This window comes from Tachyglossus aculeatus, chromosome 16 (assembly GCF_015852505.1).
Source record: "Tachyglossus aculeatus isolate mTacAcu1 chromosome 16, mTacAcu1.pri, whole genome shotgun sequence".
In the NCBI taxonomy this organism is placed as follows: domain Eukaryota; kingdom Metazoa; phylum Chordata; class Mammalia; order Monotremata; family Tachyglossidae; genus Tachyglossus; species Tachyglossus aculeatus.
This window is the reverse complement of record NC_052081.1, coordinates 19,711,052-19,723,121: the sequence shown is the minus strand read 5'-3', so window position 1 is coordinate 19,723,121 and position 12,070 is coordinate 19,711,052. Positions and strand designations below refer to the sequence as shown.

Sequence of the window (12,070 nt, the reverse complement as noted above, 5' to 3'; positions counted from 1 at the left end):
CATGCTGACTCTTTTTCAGCTTTACTTTTACTTTCCTTGAAATGGCTACTGGCACAGGGAAGCTTTGTGAGAGTCTATATTTTCTTTATGACATTTAGAATTTTCAGGAGCAAACTCTCTTCAGTGGTCATGTGAATACCAGCTATCAACTGTGTTCTCCCCTTTCAGCATTTAAGAATCTGCAAGCTCAAGGTTCTTTTAAATTAACCTTCCCAATGAGCAGTTAATTAGAAAAGACCGGTGCTCACCTTATACTTACAAATCATTTCTCAAATGTTATTGTTTGGATGACCTTCCCACCCACATCTTGGTAGACATTTAGGATTTCAATCACAGTGATCAGAGGAATGCATTTTCTGGTAGGAATAGCTATAAAAAGAGCCCAATTCTCTGCCTTCAGCTTTTTCACAGGAACGCTATCCAACTGAGTATAATTGGGCATATATGTTGCCTAGTTAAAGGTTTGGTATACCTGTTTTATCTCTGTGTTTTCTAAATGTGATGTGATTGACATGATCTGACCCTGTTCTAGTATATCTGTTGTGGGATTGCCTGTTGTCTTTTCTCATTGTTCGCCATACCACACCCTACGTGCTTGGCTACTGGGAAAACTCTTCCACCTGCCTCCTTGCTCTAATAACAATAATTATAATCATGGTATTTGTTATGCGCTTACTATGTGTCAGGCACTGTACTAAGAGCTGGGGTGGATACAAGCAAATCGGGTTGGACGCAGTCCCTGTCCCACATAGGGCTTACAATCTCAATCCCCATTTTACAGATAAGAATAATAACAATAATGATGGCATTTATTAAATGCTTACTATGTGCAAAGCACTGTTCTAAGCACTGGGGAAGTTACAAGGTGATCAGGTTGTCCCACAGGGGGCTCACAGTCTTCATCCCCATTTTACAGATGAGGTAACTGAGGCCCAGAGAAGTTAAGTGACTTGCCCAAAGTCACACAGCTGACAATTGGCGGAGCCGGGATTTGAACCCATGACCTCTGAGTCTAAAGCCCGGATTCTTTCCACTGAGCCACACTGCTTCTCTGATGAGGTCACCGAGGCCCTGAGAAGTGAAATGACTTGCCCAAGGTCATCCAGCAGCCAAGTGGCAAAGCTGGTTCTGGGCATCTCCTATCCTGTCAATCCAACCCTTATGAAAAGTCAACACCACCTCAGTAGAATCACCAGTCCCATTTCTGTCCTGCCCACGGTTTCATTTTTGCAATTAGCATGTCATCCCCCAAATTTCTCTATCACCTTGAGCAAGAATAATAATAACTGGGATATTTGTTAAGCACTCACTATGTGCCAGGCACGATACTAAGTGCTGGGGTAAACACAAGCTAATTAGCTTGGACTCAGCCCTAGTCCCACATGGGGCTCACAATCTTAATCACCATAAACAGCAACAGGAGGAGCAATAGAGTAGAGTAGGAGCAAAAGAAGCAGCGTGGTTCAATGGAAAGAGCACAGTCATGGGTTCAAATCCTGGCTCCGCCAATTGTCAGCTGTGTGACCTTGGGCAAGTTACTTAACTTCTCTGGGCCTCAGTTCCCTCCTCTGTAAAATGGGGATGAAGACTGTGAGCCCCACGGGGGACAATCTGATCACCTTGTATCTTCCCCAGTGCTTAGAACAGTGCTTTGCACATAGTAAGCACTTAACAAATACCATCATCATCATCATCATCATCATCATCAATAGCCCAACCAGCCCTACCCTCCATCCCAGCAGGTACCACTACCTTCTCCCAGGGTGGGAGGAATCAGGGGAAATAAGGCCTCCTGCCTATCCAATCACTCCTCTAAAGCATCATCCCCACTGCCCTTCCTAGTCCCGGGTCATCATCCCTCCACCATCCCTCTCCCCCTCTAGACTGTAAGCTCATTGTGGACAGGGAATATGTCCATTATATTGTTATACTGTACTCTCCCAAGCGCTTAGTACAGTGCTCTGCACCCAGTAAGCACTCAATGAATACAATTGGCTGACTGGCTGACCTCTTCCCCTGTCAGGGCAGTTGAGAAATGAACGGATCAGCAAAAAAGTGTTGGCCTGGTGGGAATTTGACCATTGGAAGTTACCTTTCATTTGAAAGGGAGGTGAATTAGGAAGCTTTCTCTGGCTGTCAGAGTCCTTTACAGGAACTTTTCTTCAATCTATGGAGCAGTGAGGAAATGTACCAAAACCTCAAGAATGCCTCCATAATCTCACCTTCAAGAAGAAAAAGGAGGGAGCTGACAAAAGAGACCCTTGGGGGATCTCTCTGCTTTCCATTGCCAGCAGGTTTCTAGCCAGAATTCTTCTGAACAGGTCCCTGAAGAACATAGTCAACTGTTCATTGTGCAAATCACACTATGGCTTCAAATCCAAGGACAGTACAGCAAATATGATTTTTGCAGTGTGACAATTCAGGAAAAATGCAGTACGTACCACCAAGACAGCTATATCGTGCTGTGGTCATTGACCTTACAGAATCAATCACTGGTCAATCAATGGTATTTGTTGAGCAGTAACTATGTGCAGAGCTCTATACTAAGCACTTGGATGTGTACAGTGCAGCAGAATTAACAGAAATGTTCTCGGTCCATAACAAAAGTATTTGAGCCAGTCAGCACAAGGTTCTGGAAGTTATCAAGTGATTTGGGGATGTCCTGAGTTGTCCCTAAGTATCTCCGCAGCAGAGTGGTCAGTTGGGTCAGAATTGAAGTCTGACCCTTTCCCCTCACCAGAGGAGTGAAGAAGGGGCTGTGTGGTTGATATAGTTCTGTTCAATCTATTTTAGGCTGCGATTTGCAGATTCATCAAGAGAGTTCCAAGTTGAAGTCTGACTATGTTCTCCGTGCACTTTTCTAGTTCAGTCAGATATGAGCATCATCAGAGGTCTTTGCAACACCACATAGGGTATGCTTATATGCAGACAACTGCACCTTTACAGGCACTTACACGAGAAGAAATGTAAGTGACTATGAATACCTGCAGAGCTACAGTGCACCATTATGGTCTGATAATAAGTCTGAAGAAAATGTCAGTTATACACCCGGGAAACCCTACATAACAACCAGAGGTGTTCATCAGCACTATGGAACTTTAGACAAGACACCACATTAGGTTCCCTAGGCAATACATAGCCCAGCAATGGACGGATAGGACAGGAAATAGAAAACAGAATAAATAGGTTAGTGTGGCTTTCAGACGATTGCGGGACTCCAAGCTGAAGTTCTGTAATACCGTTACAGTATCCAACTTTCAATATCACCATGGACGACTTTCATTTATTTGGAAATTGCCAAACCACTGTGCTCACTTTCTAAAAGACTGGAAATTGAAGGTCTCTTGTTTCAAGGGGTTGAATCTTTGAAAAATCTTTAGAAACATTTAAGTAGTGTTCCATTGCATTCCCCTTAGACATTTTTTCAGTGTGCAGGTATGGTTGAGTCCACACTCTCAGTGGGGAAACCAAACTCTGTAAGCTTCTTGGGAAAGGTAACCTAAGAACCAAGACTCCAAGGTAGAGTGGGAATAAGCATTTCCCAAACAGGACTTGGGGAAGTGTGTAATTTTCACATTTGAAGATTTTTTTTATGGCATTTGTTAAGCACTTACGATACACAAAGCACTGTTCTAAGCACTGGGGAGGATACAAGGTGATCAGGTTGTTCCACGTGGGGCTCACAGTCTTCATCCCCATTTTACAGTTGAAGTAACTGAGGCCCAGAGAAGTTAAGTGACTTGCCCAAAATCATACAGCTGACAAGTGGCAGAGCCAGGATTTGAACCCACAACCTCTGACTCCCAAGCCTAGGCTCTTTCCATTGAGCCATGCTGCTTCTCTTTTCTTTGTAGGAAAGCAGGGAAGCAGCATGGCTCAGTGGAAGGAGCCCGGGCTTGGGAGTCAGCGGTCGTGGGTTCAAATCCTGCTCTGCCACTTGTCAGCTGTATGACTTTGGGCAAGTCACTTCACTTCTCTGGGCCTTAGTTCCCTCATCTGTAAAATGGGGATGAAGACTGTGAGCCCCGTGTGGAACAACCTGACTACCTTGCATCTACCCCAGCGCTTAGAACAGTGCTTGGCACATAGCACTTAACAAATACCAACATTATTATTATTATTTGTAATGGTTCCCCTCCTTGCTCCTTTCAAATCCTCCTATATCAGTATGCACATTTCCTGTTAATCGGATACTTGTGCTCTGTGGAATGGTCATTCTTCAACTATTGTACTTTCCTCTTTGAATCAAGGTTTGGCGTCTGTTTGATTGGTGTTAGGAGAGAAGACAATAAAAATATTTTACTAAATCCAGGCCCGCGATACATTTTGAGTTCTACAGACATTTGCTTTTACATTAATATTACCAAAGAAGAAAATTCAGCTTTCAAAAACCAAGAGCAACAGAGAAAAAACAATACAGCAAGATCATTCTATCATGGGACTTCCAGATTACCAGTGCATAGTATAATAGCCAGCATGGGTAAGTATGAACAAGGCAAATAAAAATGAAATGCTGTGCTTTTAATAATTTAAGACTAAGAATAAATGTGTTGATATCTTCATCAAGTGTTTTGAAGTGAAATGGAAGTGTGAAATGTAAAGCATACTGATTGTGAAAACTATTTATGAAGGATACAGGGTATATTTATATAAAGATCAGAAATTCCCTTTATTAAATGCAAATAAAACATTCATTCAATCATATTCATTGAATGCTTACTGTGTGCAGAGCACTGTACTAAGAGCTTAGCGCTGTACATTTTATATTCAAGAATGAATAACTTAAGCAGTTAGTTTTGCCATAGCTTTAACAGAAGTTGCAGTGCAGGATGATCTAGTGGGAAGAGCGTGATGTCGAGAGTCAGAAAACCTGGGTTTTAATCTCAGCCTTACCGCATGCCTGCTGTGTAACTTTGGGCAAGTCACTTCACTTCTCTGTGTCTCAGTTTCCTCATCTGTATAATAGGAACTAAATCCTCTTCCCTCTGATTTAGGCTGTGAGCCCCATGTGGGATAGGCGCTCACTGATAGGGGCTCCAACTGAATTATCTTAAATCTGCCCGCAGCACTTAGTAGAGGGCCTGGCACATAATAAAACTTAACGAGTACCATAAAAAAAAATGCCATGGCAGAATTAGGAATGTTCTTCCTACAGTAGTTTTGGAAAACATGGGTGTTTGCATCAGAGATTGGGTGAGTATTAAGTCTGACCTTTCCTTTGTTGTCTTGTAAACCCTGTGTTATAGAAGAATGGGATATATTTGAATTCATGTTACATGTATTTTTAAGAACATCAATATAATATTACTGTTTAGAACAGATTCATTACAAAGTCTTTTCTCAAGGAAACCTCTTTCCTGCTCGCTACAAACCAGGGGGGTCAGTCTGCTGCAGTGGTCGCCCAGCTGTTCATTTCTAACAAACAATCAATCAATAATATTTATTTTGTTTTGTTAGTATGTTTGGTTTTGTTCTCTGTCTTCCCCTTTTAGACTGTGAGCCCACTGTTGGGTAGGGACTGTCTCTATACGTTGCCAATTTGTACTTCCCAAGCGCTTAGTACAGTGCTCTGCACATAGTAAGTGCTCAATAAATACGATTGATGATGATGATGATGATGATAATATTTATAGAGCACCGATTCTTTGCAGAGCATTCTGCTAAGTACTTGGGAGACTGTAATAGGATTAGTAGATGTGATCCCTGCCTTCAGGGAGTTCACAATGTAGCAAGGGAAATAGATACTAAAATAAATAAGAGGAGGAAGGAAGAAGGTATCAAGTCAGTCAGTCAATCATATTCACTGAGCACTTACTGTTTTCAGAGCACTGTAATAAAGGCTTAAGACATGTACATAAGTGCTACAGAGGGTGTGAGAACCAAAGTGGTTAGGTGACAGAAAGTTTAATCATTTATTCATTCATTTTTATTGAACGCTTTCTGTGTACAGAGCACTGTACTAAGCAGCAGGGCTCAGTGGAAAGAGCCTGGGCTTTGGAGTCAGAGGTCATGGGTTCAAATCCTGGCTCCGCCAATTGTCAGCTCTGTGACGGTGGGCAAATCGCTTCACTTCTCTGTGCCTCAATTCCCTCATCTGTACAATGGGCATTAAGACTGTGAGCCCTCCATGGGACAACCTGATCACCTTGTTACCTCCCCAGTGCTTAGAACAGTGCTTTGCACATAGTAAGCGCTTAATAAATGTCATCATTATTATTATTATTACTAAGCCCTTGGTATGTTACAATGAAACAATAAACAGACACATTCCCTGCCCACAACGAGCTCACAGTCTAGAGGAGGGGGTGTGAGATATCAACACAAATAAATAAAATTACAGATATACACATAAGTGCTGTGGGGCTCGCAGGGGGGAAGATCAAAGGGAGCAAGTCAGGGTGACAGAGAAGGGAGTTGGAGATAAGGAAAAGTGGGGCTTAGTCTAGGAAGGCCTCTTGGAGGAGATGAGCCTTCAATAAGGCTTTGAAGGGTTGGAGAATAGTTGTCTTTTGGATTTGAGGAGGGAGAGCATTCCAGACCAGAGGCAGGATGTGGGCTAGGGGCCGGCAGCAAGACAGACGAGATGGAGGCAAAGTCAGAAGGCTAGCACTAGAGGAGCAAAGTGTGTGGGCTGGGTTGTAGAAGGAGAAGTGAGATGAGATAAGAGTAGACAAGGTGGTGGAGTGCTTTAAAGTCAAAGGTGAGGAGTTTTTATTTGATGCAGAGGTGGATGGGCAACCTCTGGAGTTTTTTTTTAGTTTTGGGGAGTGACATGTCCTTGAATGCCTTTGTAGGAAAATGATCTGGGTGGCAGAGTGAAGTACGGCCTGGAGTGGGGAGAGACAGGAGGCTGGAAGTTCAGTAAGGAAGCTGATGCAGTAATCCAGGTGAGATAGGATGAATGATTGTGTTATTGTGGTACCAGTTTGGTTAGAGAGGAAAGGATTTAGTGCTGGATTGCATATGGGGGTTAAATGAGAGAGGAGTCAAAGATAACGCCAAGGCTATGGGCTGGTGAGAAAGGAAGGATGGTTGTGCCATCTACAGTGAAGGGAAAGTCAGGGGGAAGACAGGTTTTGGGTGGGAAGATTGGCAGTTCTGTTTTGGACATGTTAAGCTTGAGGTGATGGGAGGACATCCAAGTAGAGATGTCCTGAAGGCAAGAAGAAATGCGAGACTTCAGAGAGGGAAAAAGATCAGGGCTGGAGATGTAAATTTGGGTAAAGTCTGCATAGAGGTGATATTTGAAGCCATGGGAATGAATGAGATCTCCAAGGGAGTGGGTGTAGATGGAGACTAGAAGGGGACCCAGAACTGAACCTTGAGAGACACTCACAATGAGGGGGTGGGAGGCAGAGGAGGAGCCCTGCGAAGGAGACTGGGAATGAAAGGTCAGAGGGATAAGAGGAGAACCAGTAGAGGACAGAGTCAGTGAAGCCAAGGTTTGATAATGTTTCCAGGAGAAGGGGGTGGTCCACAATGTTGAAGGCAGCTGAGAGGTCAAGGAGGATTAGGATGGAGTAGAGGCTGTTGGATTTGACAAGTAGGAGATCACTGGTGACTTTTGAGAGAGCAGTTTCTATGGAGTGAAGGTGACAGATGCCAGATTGGAGGGGGTCAAGGAGAGAATTGGAGGAGAGGAATTTGAGACAGCACTTGTAGATAAGTCACTCAAGGAGTTTGAAAAGGAATGGTAGAAGGAAGATGGTGTGATAACTGCAGGGAGCCATAGGGTTACGGGAGGGTTTGGGTTTTTTTAAGATAGGGAAAACATGGGCATGTTTGAAAGCAGTGGAGAAGAAGTCATTGGGGAGTGAACAGTAGAAGATGACTGTTAGGGAGGGACAAATGGAGGGGGCGAGGGTTTTAACAGAGTGTGAAGGAATGGGGTTGGTTGTGCAGGTGGAGAGGGTGGCTTTTGAGAGGAGGTAGGAGATCTCCCCTAGAGATACTTCTGGGAAGGATGGGAGAGTTGAAGAGGGGGCTGGAAGGGGTTGGGATTGAGGAGGGGCGAGGGCAATTTTAGGGAGCCCACACTTGATGGTGTCAATTTTCTTAATAAAGTAGGTGGCCAGATCACTGAGGGCAATGGATGGGGAGGCAGGGTGAAAGGATTTAAATGTCTGGGACAACGGGTAAAGACTATGGGCATGGGTGTCAATAAGGGTGGAGAAATAGTTTTGCTGGGCAGAGGAGAGAGTAGAGTTAAAGTATGCACGGAGAAACATGAAGTGGACCAAGTTGGCCTGATATTTAGATTTCTGCCAGCAGCGCTCTATGGCTCAATCAAAAGAGCAGAGACTGTGCAAGCGATCCAGGGCTTGGGTTAGTGGTACGAATTCAGTGAAGGGATAGGCGAGTGATTAAGTCGAGTTCAGTAGAGAGGGTGGTGTTGAGAATGTCTATTTGGTCATCAAGGGAGGGTAGTTTGAGTATGGAGGCTAAGTGGGGCAGGAGAAGTTGAGAAAATTGGATGGGATACAAAGATCAGAGATCTCTGTGGGGGAAAAGTATAGATTTATGGGGAGGAGGTGTGTGGGAGAGGAAGCAAATGAGGCGCTTTTGATCAGATAGAGGGATTTCATACTTGGTGCAGGTAGAGATTGTGTAGTGGTTAGAGATGATGAGAGTGAGTGTGTGTGTCCAAATTAGTGAGTGGGTGAGGTGGGGTGGAGCAGGAGATTAGCAGAGTTGAGTGACAGCAGGCGGTCAGCAGAAGGGTCATCAGGAATGTCTAGGTGGATATTGGAGTCCCCAAGGATCAATGTGTGCATGGAGAAAGAGAGAAGGAATGTGAGAAAGGGATCAAAATAGTTAAAGAAGTTGGAGGTGGGACCTGAGGGGAGGTAGATGACCATTAATAGAATCTGGAGTGGGCGCTAGAGGTGGACAATATGGGCTTCAAAGGAAGGGAAAGAAAGGGTTGGGGGAGGTGGAATGGTGTGAAAATGGCATTGGGGCACGAGAAGGAAGCCAACACCTCCTCCTTTCCCAATGAGTCTGGGCGAGTGGGAGAAGATAAGTCCCCAGGAGAAAATAAGTCCCCCTCTGTAAAGAGCAGCAGGGGAGACCACTTTGGGAATTGAACTGCACTGAAATGAGACACACTATTATAATAATTCTGACACTTCAGCTCCACTTCTTAATATTCATTTTATGGGACTGGGAATACCACACTAGGGAATGGAATTTGGCAGCCCAAGGCATTTTGTTCCCATCGAGAAACTAAATATGATCCAGAAGGCTAGAATCCACAGACGGAAGAATGCAGGCTCTTATCAACTGTGAACATTAAGAGGTATAGTTATTAAAAAGATCTTAATTTCTAAGATAGTTCAGTCAATCAACACACATTAAATGAGCACCATGGGATTCATAACACTGCTTCTGGCACCTAAACCTGCTGCCCTGTACCTTCTTCCTAGTGATTCAAAGGGACACTGGATTATGGCTGAAGCAAAGGTAATTAGTCAATCAATCAAACATATTTATTGAGCATTTCCTGTGTGCAGAGCGCTTGATTAACAATATAACAGAGTTGGTAGACCTGTTCCCAAATAAGGCAAGAGGCAATAAGTGAGTGAGGGATGGAAAATAGTGGTATTTGATAATAATAATAATAATAGTAATGATGGCATTTGTTAAGTGCTTACTATGTGCAAAGCACTGTTCTAAGCACTTGGGGAGGTTAGAAGATGATCAGGTTGTCCCATAGAGGCCTCATAGTTTTCATCCCCATTTTACAGATGAGGTAACTGAGGCACAGAGAAGTTCAGTGACTTGCCCAAAGTCACACAGCTGACAGAGCTGGGATTTGAACCCATGACCTCTGACTCCAAAGCCCATGCTCTTTCCAGTGAGCCACGCTGCTTCTCGCTTTGTTAAGCATTTATTTATTCCGTGCCAAGCACTGTACTAAATCCCGGGATAGATACAAATCCAACATGGAACTCCCAGTCTAAGCAAGAGGGAGAGCAGTTACTGCATCCCCATTTTGCAGGTGAGGGAACTGAGTCACAGAGAAGTTAAGTGACTTGTCCAAGGTCACACAGCAGGGAAGTGGCAAATTAGACCCAGGTCCTCTGATTTCCAGACCTGTGCTCTTTCCACTAGGCCACACTGTTTCTCTGGAGGCAGGGGAGTCAAGAGCAAAGCGCAGGTAGGATGTTGGCTTGGGTGGAATGAAGAGATCAAAAGGGTAAGGAAGAACAGGTTGGTGTAGTCTTGAAGCCAACTGTGAGTAGTTTTCATTTGAAGCAGAGAGACCCAGTAAACCAGAGGAAGGTTTTTAGGAGAAGTTTCTTAAAGATAATCCAGGCAGCATTATATAATGTCGATTGTAGATTCGGTGAGAATTTGAGGGTAGAGAGGTCGGTTTAGGAAGCACTCAACAAATGCCATTGATCAGTTGAGGCCTGGGTTCTAATTCCGGCTCTGCCGCTTGCTTACTCTGTGACCTTGGGCAAATCACTGAATTTCTCTGTGTCTCAATTTCCTCATCTGTAGAGTGAGGAATCATTACCTGTCCTCCTCCCTACACCCTAAACCCTGTGAGGAACAGTTGCTGTGACCTGTATCTATCTCATTGCTTACTTGGGGAAGCAGCGTGGCTCAGTGGAAAGAGCCCGGGCTTTGGAGTCAGAGGTCATGGGTTTGAATCCCGGCTCCGCCAATTGTCAGCTGTGTGACTTTGGGCAAGTCACTTAACTTCTCTGGGCCTCAGTTACCTCATCTGTAAAAATGGGGATTAAGACTGTGAGCCCACTGTGGGACAACCTGATCACCCTGTAACCTCCCCAGCGCTTAGTACAGTGCTTTGCACATAGTAAGTGCTTAATAAATGCCATTATTATTATTATTACAGTGCTTGGCACACAGTAAGTTCTTAAATATCACAGTTATTATTGTGAAATGTGACATTTTTCCTCATTCTTAGCTAACATACTGAGCCCCTTGAGGGCCATGGATATTTACCCCAACAGCACAGGACCTTGCATGGTGCTTTTCATATTGGGAATCCCATGTGGTACAGGGATTCAGTGTGACCTGAATATCTTGTTTCTACCCTAGTAGTTAGCACAGTGCGTGGCACAGAGATAGCACTTAATAAACACCACCATTATAGTTGTAAACATTCCATGACAGCAGTGTCATTGTCACATGGAGACTGCTGGTTTTTACATCACGTGCTTTCACACATTTGAAATTTAAAAATTCAGGAACAGGTAAAAACGCAGAACCCAGGAAGCTCGATGTGTGGATGGACTTTTCTGCCAAATCTGTAGTATTGTATTCTCCAAGCACTTAGTACAGTGATCTACATTCTTAATAAATATTGATTGATTGATTGATAGGGGATGAGGTCCAAGCTGACCCATCTTCATGCTTCCAGGAGAGGAAAACTCACTTTGTGCAGAGCCAAGGGCAGAGTTTTAGGAACCAATCCTGTCACCTGTGTCTCCATTTGGATCATGGTGGCAAGGCCAAAGGGCTGATGCGAATAGATAAGGGCTTTGGAAACCAGGGATGGTTTGATCAGAATTTTCCCAGAGTCCTTTCTTGTGATCAGTCCAAACTACAGGCATCACTGACAATTTTGGGAGTGGCATTTTCTTTTCTATTTGTTTGTGTCTTCTCCATCCTCCGTTTCCAATTTTGAGATTTTTGCCATCAGATACAGGCTGGGCTCATTTTGATACATTTTTGACAGTGCGTAGACATTGAGTGTTACAGCTCAATACGTGAAATGGTTAAGCAAAATATAGTAACTGTAGCATTTATTATGGGCCAAGCACTGTATAAAGTGACAGGGTAGATACAGTCCCTGTCTCACACGGTGCTCACAGTTTAAGGGGGAGGAAGAGCACATATTTAATCCTCAATTTAAAGATGAGGAAACTGAAGCCCGGGGAAGAAAAATGACTTGTCCCAGGTCACACAGCAGTTCAGTGGCAGAATCAGTACTAGAATGCAGACCTTCTGGCTCGTTTTCTTTCCACTAGGCTTCCTTGATTCCCTAAAAGTCATGTAAATTATGATGGAGCAGTTAGGCTCCGTGGCATTTAAACTA

General features: G+C 43.9%; 1 protein-coding gene across 5 annotated transcripts in view; it reads left to right on the top strand.

The window, feature by feature from the left end:
• KCNT2 (potassium sodium-activated channel subfamily T member 2) overlaps positions 1 to 12,070 on the top strand; it is a 368,421-nt gene that overhangs the window by 283,468 nt on the left and 72,883 nt on the right. For all 5 annotated transcript variants that reach the window (XM_038757817.1, XM_038757815.1, XM_038757816.1 and 2 more), the window contains one exon: positions 4,251 to 4,480. In XM_038757817.1, coding sequence (XP_038613745.1) covers positions 4,251 to 4,480 — 230 coding nt within the window. The remainder of the gene's footprint in view (positions 1 to 4,250; positions 4,481 to 12,070) is intronic.